The sequence below is a fragment of the Antechinus flavipes genome, chromosome 1, assembly GCF_016432865.1.
Source record: "Antechinus flavipes isolate AdamAnt ecotype Samford, QLD, Australia chromosome 1, AdamAnt_v2, whole genome shotgun sequence".
In the NCBI taxonomy this organism is placed as follows: domain Eukaryota; kingdom Metazoa; phylum Chordata; class Mammalia; order Dasyuromorphia; family Dasyuridae; genus Antechinus; species Antechinus flavipes.
The window spans coordinates 150,220,489-150,233,229 of NC_067398.1; the positions used below are offsets into that span (position 1 = coordinate 150,220,489).

Consider the following 12,741-nt stretch of genomic DNA (forward strand, 5'->3'; position numbering starts at 1 on the left):
ATTAAATTTTGAGCTCTTTGAGGGCTGATGTCTTTTGCCTCTGTTTCCCCAGCTCTTAGTACACTGACTACACAGTAGGTGCTTAATGTTTATCAATTTATTTTTACTACATTAATTCCTAAGAATAGTAATAAAGAATATTTTCCTTCTCTGAAACAAAAGTGAGAGAACACTGAGACAATATAATGCATATAAAGTTGAGCGTATTTACTTTTTTTGATTGGGGGGAATAGTTAGATTCAGGGCAGAAGGATGTATATGTATTTTTAAATGATGTTTACAACAAAAGCACCAATAAAATGTACTGACAAATTCAAGCATCAAGGGATTATTTTTTATTCTACAAAGTAAATAAACTAGTTCATTCTTCTATTCCTATCAAATTATTTCTAAAGTGTACTTAAGTTGGAAATCTCTTGGCAAAATCAGATAGACCAGCACTTCACATCATTATTTGGGATCTGTATTAAAATACCACTTTGAGAGGAGCAGAAACCTACATATTACAGTGAATTCAATGTTATAAACAAGCTGTGTTTACATTAAACTTTATATGGATTTATAAAATTTGATTTATTGCTTGATAATTTTTATTATCAAGGAAACATAACATAGTAAAATAATAAAAAGCAGATTTTAAATGACTTAAAGAATTACTAGAATTTTACATTCATTTGTGTCATTCCACAAAGAACCTTAAGATCTGTTTGATCAATACCTTTGGTTCCAATTCAATCCAATCCTGCACCTTGACAATCTTTCCTATTACCTACTCTCACCCATAGTACCACCACTGTAGTTTATTAAATCATCAACTCTTACCTATGTTTCTATTACAGTGTAACAGCTTCATTACTGGCTGCCTTACTCAGTTCTCTCTTCCACGCTATCATTCACAGACACCTGAGCATAGTTAAACAAAACAACTTAATCAGCAATACATATCCCAAAAAGTATGTTTCCTTTGTAGTGCACAGATCTAACCATAGTGGTCTGCTCTAGAAATTTTCAGTGGCTTCTTACTGACTGAAGTGAAACCTCTCAATTCTTGGCATTTTAAGGCCCTTCAATATCTGCTTCCATTTTACCATTTCAGCAGCTAAACTGGACAATTAGCACTTCTCTTTATTATCTTGCTTCCTCTCTGAGTTCATGAAGGTGTTTTTCATCCTTGGAATACACCCCTTCATTGCAGTTTGTGGAAATCCTTTGAGCTCAGGAACTCCCTCTGCAATGAACATTCTCTCATTTCCTAAGCATTGTCACATTTTCCTTTAGGACTCTTACCTACATTTCTCTTGTGTGTACATTTCAGAATCATATATCTAGCAAATTTTAGAATATAGTGGGTATTTCCTAAGTATTTGTTTTGAGGGCTACTTCATGTATTCTAGCAAGGTGTCCTGTGGCTACTTTTGTGTGTATCATGGTGTAGTCTTTCTGTCCATAGATAATCTCCCACCTCTCAGATGCCAATGGCATATTACAACCAGTGTTCTCTTAAATTCCCTTCCAAATCCTATGATCCTATTGATTCTTCAAACTACAAGATAGTGGAAAAAACACTGGCTATACAGTTTGACAATGTGGGTCGAGATCTCATCTTTTTCTACCTGTGTGACCCTAGGAAAGATAATAGGTTTCAATTTCCTTATAAGTAAAATGGGGTGTTTAGGTTACTTGACCTCTTAAAGGCTACTAGCTCTTGAGCTTTATAACTAACCTGAGTTGGAATTTTGGTAGTAATGCTACCAGGGGCCAGTAGTGCCTCATCCAAAATCATGATATAAATTAACTGAATTTTTTCTCTTCATGAAATAAACATGAGCATAAATATCAAACTATTAAATTAGCAAAATAATCCAACTTGATATCTCTCATTAAGACTCCCCAATGTCTCCTTATTTTTACTCCTTATGGCTTCAAAGTGCTTTTACCTTGTTTTTGAAAACTTGAAAAATATCTCTGTATACTTTTTTCCCCACTTTTGTCCTTTCATAGAATAGATGGGCAGGAGAAAACAGGTCTGTATATGCCACATTTTTCTTCTATTACAGTCATATGCAACTTATCTTGGATTTTAAACATTTCATTAATATTTTTAACAAAACCCATGTAACTTAAGCTCATTAACTGTTTTTCAGTTTGTAATTATTTTCTAAAAGAATTTGGATTTATCAGAAAAGAATTTTTTAAAAGAGAATTTTGATCAGATTAAATGATTTATTGATAGCTCCTTATGCTTTCCCTTGTTTTACCTGTATTCCACACAGAATTTTCTCTTACTGCAAAGCTTCATGTGAACACTTACTGATTTCAATCAGGAGTCATTCAGTTTAATTTTTTGTCACATTATAAAGTACTTATATCAATATTCTCTTTTGATTATGAGTAATTTTAACTTATAACAGAAACTACATTTCTGAATGAATAGCTATGATATTCAATTGGCTGTTCCATGAAGGAAATATAGTAAACGTTTAGAAAATTTAAGTAAATTTTCCATGACAGTCATTTTAAATACAAATTACACTTAAATTTTTTAAGACCAATTGAGTGTCTGTGAACAGGATTTTAAGTTGTTCTGGTAGTACATTCATATTTCCTAAACTTAGCTACTGAGTTTTTCAAAGCCAAAAACTAAAACCCATAGCAATGACTTCCACTTGATGACTGATAAGAAATAACTCAATGCATTGTAATAGTAGCCATATAATGAATTCTGAGGATGAATTTTCTATCATGTGTAAAATAAATTTTGGCTCAATTTCAATTTCTATGTAATGATAACCCTGTTAGATATAATGTAGTCATTAGTTATTAATTTTAGAATAAATTCTAATCAAAAAGAAATCTTACCTTAATTTAGGATCTGGAACTAGAAAGGAGTTAAAGATTATTTAGTGCACCCCCTTCATATGTTGGAGATTAAAAAAACAGACCCCAAAGTGTTAAAATGACTTGCCCATGGTCACTGACAGAGGTAGAATATGAACAAAAGCCCTTTGACTTCCAATGGACCACAAGGCACACTAGTCACTATTACAAGAAAATACACACAGAGGATTAGTAAGAATGATTTAAAATCTGCTTCTAACCAAATATATTAAAGAGCTAATAGGTAATAGTTTTTACTATCATTTTTTAAAATGTTAAGTCCATTTTTATAGTGTCTTATAATGCTTCATGTAAATACAATGCAAATGTGCATATGTACACATTTATAACTTAACTTGACAGTATTAAAAGTATATAAAACCATCCTTTATTCAAATTGGTCTTCTAGAGCACTGCTGTCAATCACCCTACAAACTCTCCTAAGTGTTGCCTGAACCATATTAAAATATAATTGAGAAATGTTTTTAACAAAAAAAAAAAAAATACAATACAAATACTGTTAATTTATAGTCTTCTAAGTCAATATGGGGCCAGCAGTCTGACACCATTGTTCTTGAGGATCAAAAATCCTTAAACATAAAAACCTAGATTATTTAATATTCATGAGATATTTTGGGGGACATAGTAAAGTGGGACCTTTGATTTCATCTGTGTGGGGGAAGCAGTTCAATGATTTACCTGCAACCTATGTTAACCATAGTGCTCCCCCGCCCTTCCCAAATCATTACTCACAAAACCACCAGCACATAACACTGCTCATGATGTTACACATCAGATTTGGGTTGCTGGGACTATCCATATCTTTTCTGTCTTTCACAGTGAAGATTTAGAATGCAATTAATTTTCCCACTATGAATTTGAAAGAACAGTCTCAACTCCTAGTACAGAGATCCTTTAATGAAATCCATATTTTATGAGGGGTCTTGAGGCCCAGAGGTCACATGCTTTGCTTAAACTTGATATAGTTAATTATTGGCAGACCCAAGACTTAAAACCCAAGTCTCCTGACTCTAGGCTTGTGTTTGCAGATCAGCAACTTATCGGTAATCTACTATTTTTTTTTTAAAGGTTTTTGTGCTGTTTTCTTTTTTCCAATAAATATGTTAAATGACTTGAAAACTGCAAAGTTAACTTAAAGGCTTGTACTAAACCGATTCATTTTAAGAAAATTCAGGGCAGCTAGGTGGCGCAGTAGATAAAGCACCAATCCAGAAGTCAGGAGGACCTGAATTCAAATCAGATCTCAGATACATAACACTTCCTAGTTGTGTTACCCTGGGCAAGTCACTTAGCCCCAAATATCTCGGCAAAAAAAAAAAAAGAAAAAAGAAAAAAAAAGAAAGAAAGAAAAAGAGAAGAAGGAGAAGGAGAAGGAGAAGGAGGAGAAGGAAGAGAAGGAGGAGGAGGAAGAGAAAGAGAGAGAAAATTCAGTGGTAAATTTGTAAAATAATATCCACAAAACAGGAAAAAAAATTCTATTAAAGGCTTTTTTTACTCTTAGTATCCTTTTTTAAGATTTTGGAACCTGAATAAAGGGGCACTTGGGAAATTTTACTTTCCACTCCTCTACAATATCAAATATTAATAATTATTTATGAAAAAATTTCACAGGACACAACTATTTAATGATGCTATTTCAGGAAATAAGTGTGAATTAATTGCTTTCAAAATGAATAGACATTAAAAAGTTTAATTATATTGAAGAACATCAGTATGTATAAAGAATATTGTACTTGGGTTCAGAAGACTTGGTTTCAGAGTCCCAGTTCTGCAAATTACTACCTGTGTAATAATATGACAAATTATTGAACCCCTATGGATTTACTCATCTGGAAAACAAGGGGATTTGACTAGGTATTCTCTGCAGCTTCTTTCAGGTGCTATGATACTATGATAAAATAGAAAAGGGAAGGGAAGGAAGTATGGCTACAAATGTGGAGACCTGGGCTTTACTCACAACTCAACAAGTATAATAATCTTCATCAAGTAATGTAACTTGCCTGGGTTTTAGTTTTATCTCTAAAATAGGAGGTTGGAGTAAATGATTTTTAATTGGGAATTTTCTGAATGTATAATCTCAGTCCCTAATAAACACTAAACACAAAATTTCAACATATCCCCCTCTTAAACTTATCTAGCTTCCTAAACTCCAATAATTCACCTCATAACTGACAACACAAGGGTAATTTTTTTAAATCAAAATATTTAGTAGTGCAATTTTTTTAGGCAGTGAAAAATAACTAAACTATATTTGCCAAAAGATTACTGGTAATTATGATATAATGAATTTTAAAATATATCTTTAAAATACAAACTCCCAAACCCCCACACTCCCAAAATATAGATTGGAATCTGTTTAAACATAAGAAAACGACATTCCATATCAGAGACTATATTCAGGAAGATGCTAGGATTGTGAATTACTAAGTTAAAACTGGTCAAACATAATACACAAGTAAATCAGTTCATAGAGAATAATAACTTATACAAAGAAAGCAAACAGGGTATCTAATAGAGAAAACAGTTCAAAAGCTTACAGGCAAATGCAGTATTTTCACAGTTACTACAATCAGTCAAATATTAATTTACATTTTGTAATAATACTTTTATGCGCGTGTGCATACAGACACATACACACACAACACATACAGCACAGCATTTACTTTAAGCTAACAAAGTAAAAGATAAAATATGATTAAATATTATTTACATATTTTCAGAAACCTTTAAAGGTTTTTTTGAATGTTTTGTTTCTTTAAATAATAAAAAAACTTTGTTTTTAAGCAAATAAAAATACATTTTACATCAATGAAGGAAAAAAAATTACTATTTTAAAGGTCACCATTCTGTCCTTAAGTCATTCACTTGCAATTCAGGGGAATTGCACTGAATATATTAGATGGGATAAAAATAGAATGTCATCCTAAACAAACAAACAAACAAAAAAAAATAGGCAAGAGTATAAATATGTAAAATAACTGATGCAATGACATATCAGGCCACATACATCTTTTACACATAATGAATCATGCTTGCATAATAAGATAATTTTAAAATATGAAAAACTGGAACAAAAATTCCACAAATTTTTTTTTAAACCTTTTATACAAAACATTGCATGATCAAACTGGATGTAAACAGTTTTTCTTTCATTTTCTCCATGTAAATTCCCCCACATGTTAAATTTTCAAGGCCTTTATTGTTAAATAAACAAGAGCTGACCTTATCATACAATGTTATGAGAAATGTACTCACACTGAGAAAATATTTGCTTAAACATACATATCTTGTCATTTGAAAAACTTCCCATACTGTAAAAGGCTTTTTCCTAACAGAATACCTAAGTATCTTTTCCTCAAAGCCCACTCTGGATCCATCCCTATTTTCAATAAGTTTGCTACAATTTTAAATAGTCGTGACAAAAAGCTGCTTCACTGACAGTGCTACATCAAAAGTGCACATTAATATTTTATGAAATCACTAATGGATTTAAAGGATATTGAAAACAGAAAGGACCACCAATATGAGGTTGTGTCCTAGAAAGCAGCAAACAGCTTACCTAGGTTCAGGCCTAACAATGGATCTTTCATAATCACAGATGAACTGGAAATCATCTGATCTTCACAGCTTATTATACATATATATTTTAACTAAAAGAAGGTACTTATTTTGCCTGTACAATAAAACCAGTCCTGGTCTACAGACTATGAAGATAAAATTTTATTAAGTCTCATTTATTATAATATAAAGTATACTTTAGCTTAGGTTTTTAATAAAGAAATAAGTATAAAATATTTTTATAATTTTAGAGTTTAATTTTTAGAGTTATTGGTTTTTTATTTCACTGAACATAAAAAAGTCAGGTTGAAGAGTCTTATTTCAGTGGAAGGTACAGTTTGGTTTTGGTCTCATTAAGTCACTCCCCTATTCAAGAGTAAAACAGTATGAAAATTAACTGAAATGACAATTTTACAGGAATAGCTGTCCTTTCCTAATTGCATGACTAATGTTCAATGTAAATCAATCTCATGTGTAATTTAACCTTCCTCCTCTCTGTTTCAATGTGCTTGTAGTGAATGCACTGAAAACTCAAATGTCCAAATTCATCTAAAAAGATGTGAATTCAAAGTATCTTTATAACCAACTTAATCTGCTAGGGAAAACATTTTAGTTTACTCTAACGAATATAAAAAAAGAACTGAATTCCCAATGGAAGATACAAACTTTTTGTTCTGTAAACACAAATCCTACATTAACTGCCATCTTCGAAATGCAGAATTTCTTACAATCCGTCATGTGCAAATAACAGTTAACCACAAACTTTAAACAAGGGCTGTATGTGAATTTAAGCCACATCCAGTACACCTGCAGCCACAAGTTGTCTTGAAAGCCAATCCAGTCCTTCATACAGTCCCATTCCACTTCGGGCATCACAGCCTTGAATATACCAGCTTCGACCACAGCAGAGTTTATGGAGACTAAGAAGTTCTGTTATTTCTTCTACTGAAAGTGCTCCTGCAACATCCTATAAGAGATTCATAAATGTTCTGATGTTAAATCCATTCATTAATATTTTCTACTTACTTTTGTTTCAGTCAGAGCTTATTCCAAATTCTAAATCCAGACATCATGAATTAAAACTAAAAATAGATTCATCATGGCCACTATTCATTACAATCAATTGCATTACACAGCATTACTTTTTGACAAGAGTAAGCCAAAAAAAAATGGTTACATGAGATTGTTGAAATTACCATAAAACAGTTAAGATTTGAGTTCTTAAAATCTTATGCTCCAAAAAAATTAGCTGATATAATTGTGATTAACACATTATGAAAAAAATTTAACTGAGTTTTAAAATAATTTGGCTAATAATGGGAAGCAACAATATCATTAAACTTTAAATTAAGAAGTAGATAAATTATTAAATGTTTTATCTCATTGAATTCTAATTTTAATAATTTAAGAAAACACAATTTGATAGATAGATATCCTTCCAATTCTGTATCATATATGATTTTCAAGCATTGTTATGGATTAAAAATATTTAAAAAATATGCTAACCAATATGCTTCCTGTGGATGACAGAAACAAAGTTTTCTTTTTCAAGGCTATTTAAATATCTAGCAGACCCTATCCCAGCAGTCTGCAGTGCTGGGACCAGGTTCTCAGGGGAATATGAAGGCCACCATGAACATCAGAGGAGAATTTTAAGGAAGCAATTCTTAAATTTGTTCATTTAAAAAATTATTTTTTAACTCTTCCCAATTACCTTAAGACACTGAATCCTTCAAGACAAAGGAAAATATTAAAAGACAGAAAAAAATTTGCAAAACCCAGACATCTCCATACCTGTTTATTTGCAAATATCAGCAGCAAAGCATCTCTCAGTTCTTTTTCTGTTAACAACTTAGCAAGTTCACTGTGTGCTTCACTTATTCTGTCCCTGTGACTACTATCAATGACAAATACAACAGCTAATAAAAGAAACACAAAAACATTCACTTAAATAAAAGTAAAAAATTATTGTCAAAAACAACTGCAACTAATGGGCCAAGAACTTTCAACATGCTACTTTCTGTTTAGGATGTGACTACTACCTACATTTGGCAGATAAAATCTATTTTAGAACTTAGGAAAACTAAAATTATTGTAATCAACAAAACTTTGTGAAATATCACACATTTTCTATAATATTTAATTCAAAAAAAATCACTTCAAAGAACTTTTAAAATACCTAGAATTAAGTCATATAACATGTCTTGAAAATGGACAACTTTAATTATATTAAATTAAAACCAATAGAAACAAGATTAAAAGGGAAGTACAAAGCTGGGGGGAAATCTTTACAGCCAGTATTTCTGATAAAAACCTCATTTTTAAATTATATGAAGAATGGTGTCAAATGTATAAGATAAATCATTTCCCAACTGATAAGTGGGTCAAAGGATATGAACAGAGAATTTTCAAGTGACAAAATTAAAACCATCTATAATTATAATGCTCCAAATCACTAATGATTAGAGAAATAGAAATTAAAACAATTCTGAGGTATCACCTCACATCTCTCAGATTGGCTAAGATGACAGGAAAAGATAATGATAAATATTGGAGGGGATATGAGAAAACTGAGACACTAATACATTGTTGGTGAAGTTGTGAAATAATCCAACCATTCTGGAAAACAATTTGGAACTATTCCCAAAGCACTATAAAACTGTGCATACCCTTTGACCCAGAAGTGCCCCTACTGGGTCTGTTTCCCAAGGAAATCATAAAGGAGGGAAAAAGACCCACATGTGCAAAAATGTTTGTGGTAGCAAAGAACTGGAAAATGAGTAAATGCCCATCAACTGGGGAATGGTTGAACAAGTTGTCCTGAACAAGCTGTGATACATGAAAGTAATGGAATATTATTGTTCTATAAAAAATGATGAACAAGCTAATTGTAGAAATGCCTGGAACAATTTACACAAAGTGATGCTGAACAAAACAAGCAGAACCAGGAATACACTGTACACAGTAACAGCAAGAATGTGCGATGATCAACTATGAAAGACTTAGTTCTTCGCAATGGTTCAATGATCCAAAGCAATCCCAATAGACTTTGGACAGAAAATGCCATCTGCACCCAGGAAAGGAACTAAAGAGACTGAATGTAAATCAACATGTTATGTTTCACTTCTTTTTTTCTTTCTTTCTTTCTTTTTTAATTTCTCCCATGATTATTTCCTTTTGGTCAGATTTTTATCTTCCAACATGATTAATAAAGCAATGCATATTAAAAATAAACAAATTTACTAGGGGAAAAAAAATAACATCTTGGTTTTTGCACTAATTGCCTAAAAACTGTTATGATCTTGAACAAAAAATTTATCCTTGCTTCCTTCACAACTATAAAATTAAAGATGGATTAGATTAAGCTAAGAACAAGTCAAACTAGATTACCTTCCTTTGCCTTTAATCATAAAATCATTAAAGTGGTTCATAAAAGTGAAAAATATCTTGAAGGCCCTCCAGAAAAAACCCTTACCTTAACAATAGACCTTTTGAATAAATATAATCAACAAGAGGTCAGTCATCAAGTCCTTTACTAGATACCTTCAGAGAGAGATAGCCCCTTACATTCTGGGATCAGCTGTACTTTTTTTTTGCCCAGAGTCACACAGCTAGGAAGTATTAAGTGTCTGAGGCCACATTTGAACTCAGATCCTCCTGACTTCAGGGCTGGTGCTCTATCCACTGTACCACCTAACTGCCCTCAGCTGTACTTTTTAGACAATTTTTATTATAATAAATTTGACAGGCATTTATTAAATGCCTATTATGTATCAGGAACAGGGAATATAAAGAAAAAATGAGTCCTATGAATAAATGCATAAAATATTTATTAAGTATTTAGTGTGTATATAAGGATTATAAAGTGCTGGGAATGAAAACAGAAAAAATTGCTCTCAAAAAGCTTATACTTTAGTTAGGGGAGACAGCATATAAATGAAAATTCAGTAATAAAACAGAATGGGAAGCACAGAATTCCTGACGGATGAGTTGTTTAACAGAAGACAAAACCCAGGGAATCCTCAGGTTGCAGCAATAAGACAGATAACTGCGTAGTCATATAAGGAGATAAGGCAGAACAGATGATAAAGCACAGAGACCTTCAAACACAGTGGACAAACAAATTCTGGAGGTCTTCCAACTCCATTAAAAGACCAGAGCTAGTGACTTTTTTTCTGAAGTGCTATGACAGTCAAGCAAGATGGATATTCTAAGTCCCAGGACACAGGAAGCAAGCAAGGGAAGAAAGAACCAAGGATGCAGTCTTTCTGTTGCCTAAATGATCCAGAAGGCTGAGAGCAAAAGGGAGGGGTAATGCAGGAGAAAAAAAATCTCATGGTGAGAATCAGTCTACCCAGATCAGATCTGAGCAGCTCAGGTTTTGGGATAGGGGAGAAGTCTGATAAAGGGAAGGAAGTGGGGGAATACAACAAAGATATATTAAGTACATTTCCTGATCCACTAGTTGTTAACTGTGCACACACCTCACTCCACTGAGATTACTTTGTTTTTATTTGATATATAATTTGTATAGGAAATAAATACAAAGTAATTTCAAACGGGGAAGAGAGAGAATGATGACAAAAAAACATAGAAGAATTTAAAAAAGCCTTAGAAAGAAACTAATCTTTGAAGGAACTAGGGATTCCAAAAGGCAAAGATAAGGAAAAAGGAGAATGCTAGGTAAAGGGAATAGTTTATGCAAAGGCTTGAAGGGAGTGAAGTGAATACTGTATAAGGAAAATCAAGATGGAGAGTTTGGTTGGAAGGCAGGGTATATGAAAGGGATAATGTAAAATCAGCCTTGAAAGATAGGCTGGAGTCAGATTATGAAGGGTTTTAAATGTTCAGTAGAAGAGCCTGTGTATGATGCCAGAGGCAACTGAGGAAAGCTTCCTAAATATGGAAACTGAGATGAATGCTTTAGAAGTATGAACTAGATAATTATGTGAAGGATAGATTGTAAAAAATAAGAGCTGGATGCAGTAAAACAAATGAGGTTATTCCTAGAGTCTAGGAGAGGGTAACTAGAGCCTGAAACTAAGACAGTCATTCTGTGAATAGGATTTTATATTTATAAAGGCAATCTAAATGCATGGCAGAAGGCTTTCAAGCTTACAAAAATTTTAATCACATAAATATAGAATTCAAATTAGTGAACACATTTACTGCTATTTGCTGTTCACATAATTGATAAATTTAATTTTGAAGAAACGCATGCATGCATATATATATACACACATCTACAAGGTAAAAAAATACTCAGAGCTTAAAAAGGAACAGAATAAGATTAATAATAGAATTTTTAAAATAAATTTTAAAATATGCAAACCAATCTTAAAATAACTTTGTTCAAATACCTACTCAGTAAATCATTTCATACAAGTAAAATTATTATTTCACATAAGTGTTTTGTGAATTCACTTTTTTCATTTAAGTTTTAAGAGTATTTTAAAATTTTATTTCACAAATTCCTTAAATTTCTTTTTCTGCTAGGATAATTTAATATGGCAATTTGAATATAAACTATTGTATTTTTTTCAAAAAGAGGTAATTTCTGCAAATGGCCAGTTAAAGAAAATCCCAACATATAAGTAAAATAATGAAGACTGCTGTTATTCTTACCTACCTTGTGTATTGAGATAATAATGCTTCCATAATGGCCTTAACTTGTGTTTACCTCCTACGTCCCAAATAGTAAATTTTAAGTTCTTATATTCTACGGTTTCCACATTAAAACCTATTGAAAGAAAAAAAAATTATATGCAATTTTCATATCCTAGTGAATAAAGAAAAAAAAACCCAACAAGTAACTTATGAAAAACAGGAATCACTTCCTCTAAAAATGTATTCCTGTGGAGGCAAAAGGTGCTGTCACAGGATATATTCTGCTATAGGACACTCCCTCCCTACCAGTCCTCATTCTGAGAGGTATCACTTTTATCCTCACTCCTCCCCTACATCCAATCACCAAATACCTATCTTTCTCCTCCTCCATCAGTTATCACTTCCAAGGTTCTCAAGAATGGAACCTCAAAGACAAGAAGATCTCTATTCTGACCAATATGGAAAATTTGGATAAGCGTGCTTTACTCTCAGTCCTATAAAAGGTGAGATGTGCCAATGTACATGTTATTACTTTCAATGTACTTGGCCACAAAAATAATAATAAAACCATGAAGTCAGGTTCTAGAGTATTAATATTTCAACTACATTATGGTTTCAAATGGCCTGGCCTAGAAACCTTATTAACAATGTTTCTCTGGGAAAATGTATTCTGAATGC

The 12,741-nt window shown here is 32.2% G+C and overlaps 1 protein-coding gene across 2 annotated transcripts in view; it reads right to left on the reverse strand.

Moving 5' to 3' along the window:
* Window positions 1-312: 312 nt before the first annotated feature.
* TRIM23 (tripartite motif containing 23) overlaps window positions 313-12,741 on the reverse strand; it is a 45,178-nt gene continuing 32,749 nt past the window's right edge. For both annotated transcript variants that reach the window (XM_051991256.1, XM_051991262.1), the window contains 3 exons: window positions 12,086-12,196; window positions 8,251-8,375; window positions 313-7,423 (listed from right to left, as the gene is read on the reverse strand). In XM_051991256.1, coding sequence (XP_051847216.1) covers window positions 7,244-7,423; window positions 8,251-8,375; window positions 12,086-12,196 — 416 coding nt within the window. In that variant the 3' untranslated portion in view covers window positions 313-7,243. The remainder of the gene's footprint in view (window positions 7,424-8,250; window positions 8,376-12,085; window positions 12,197-12,741) is intronic.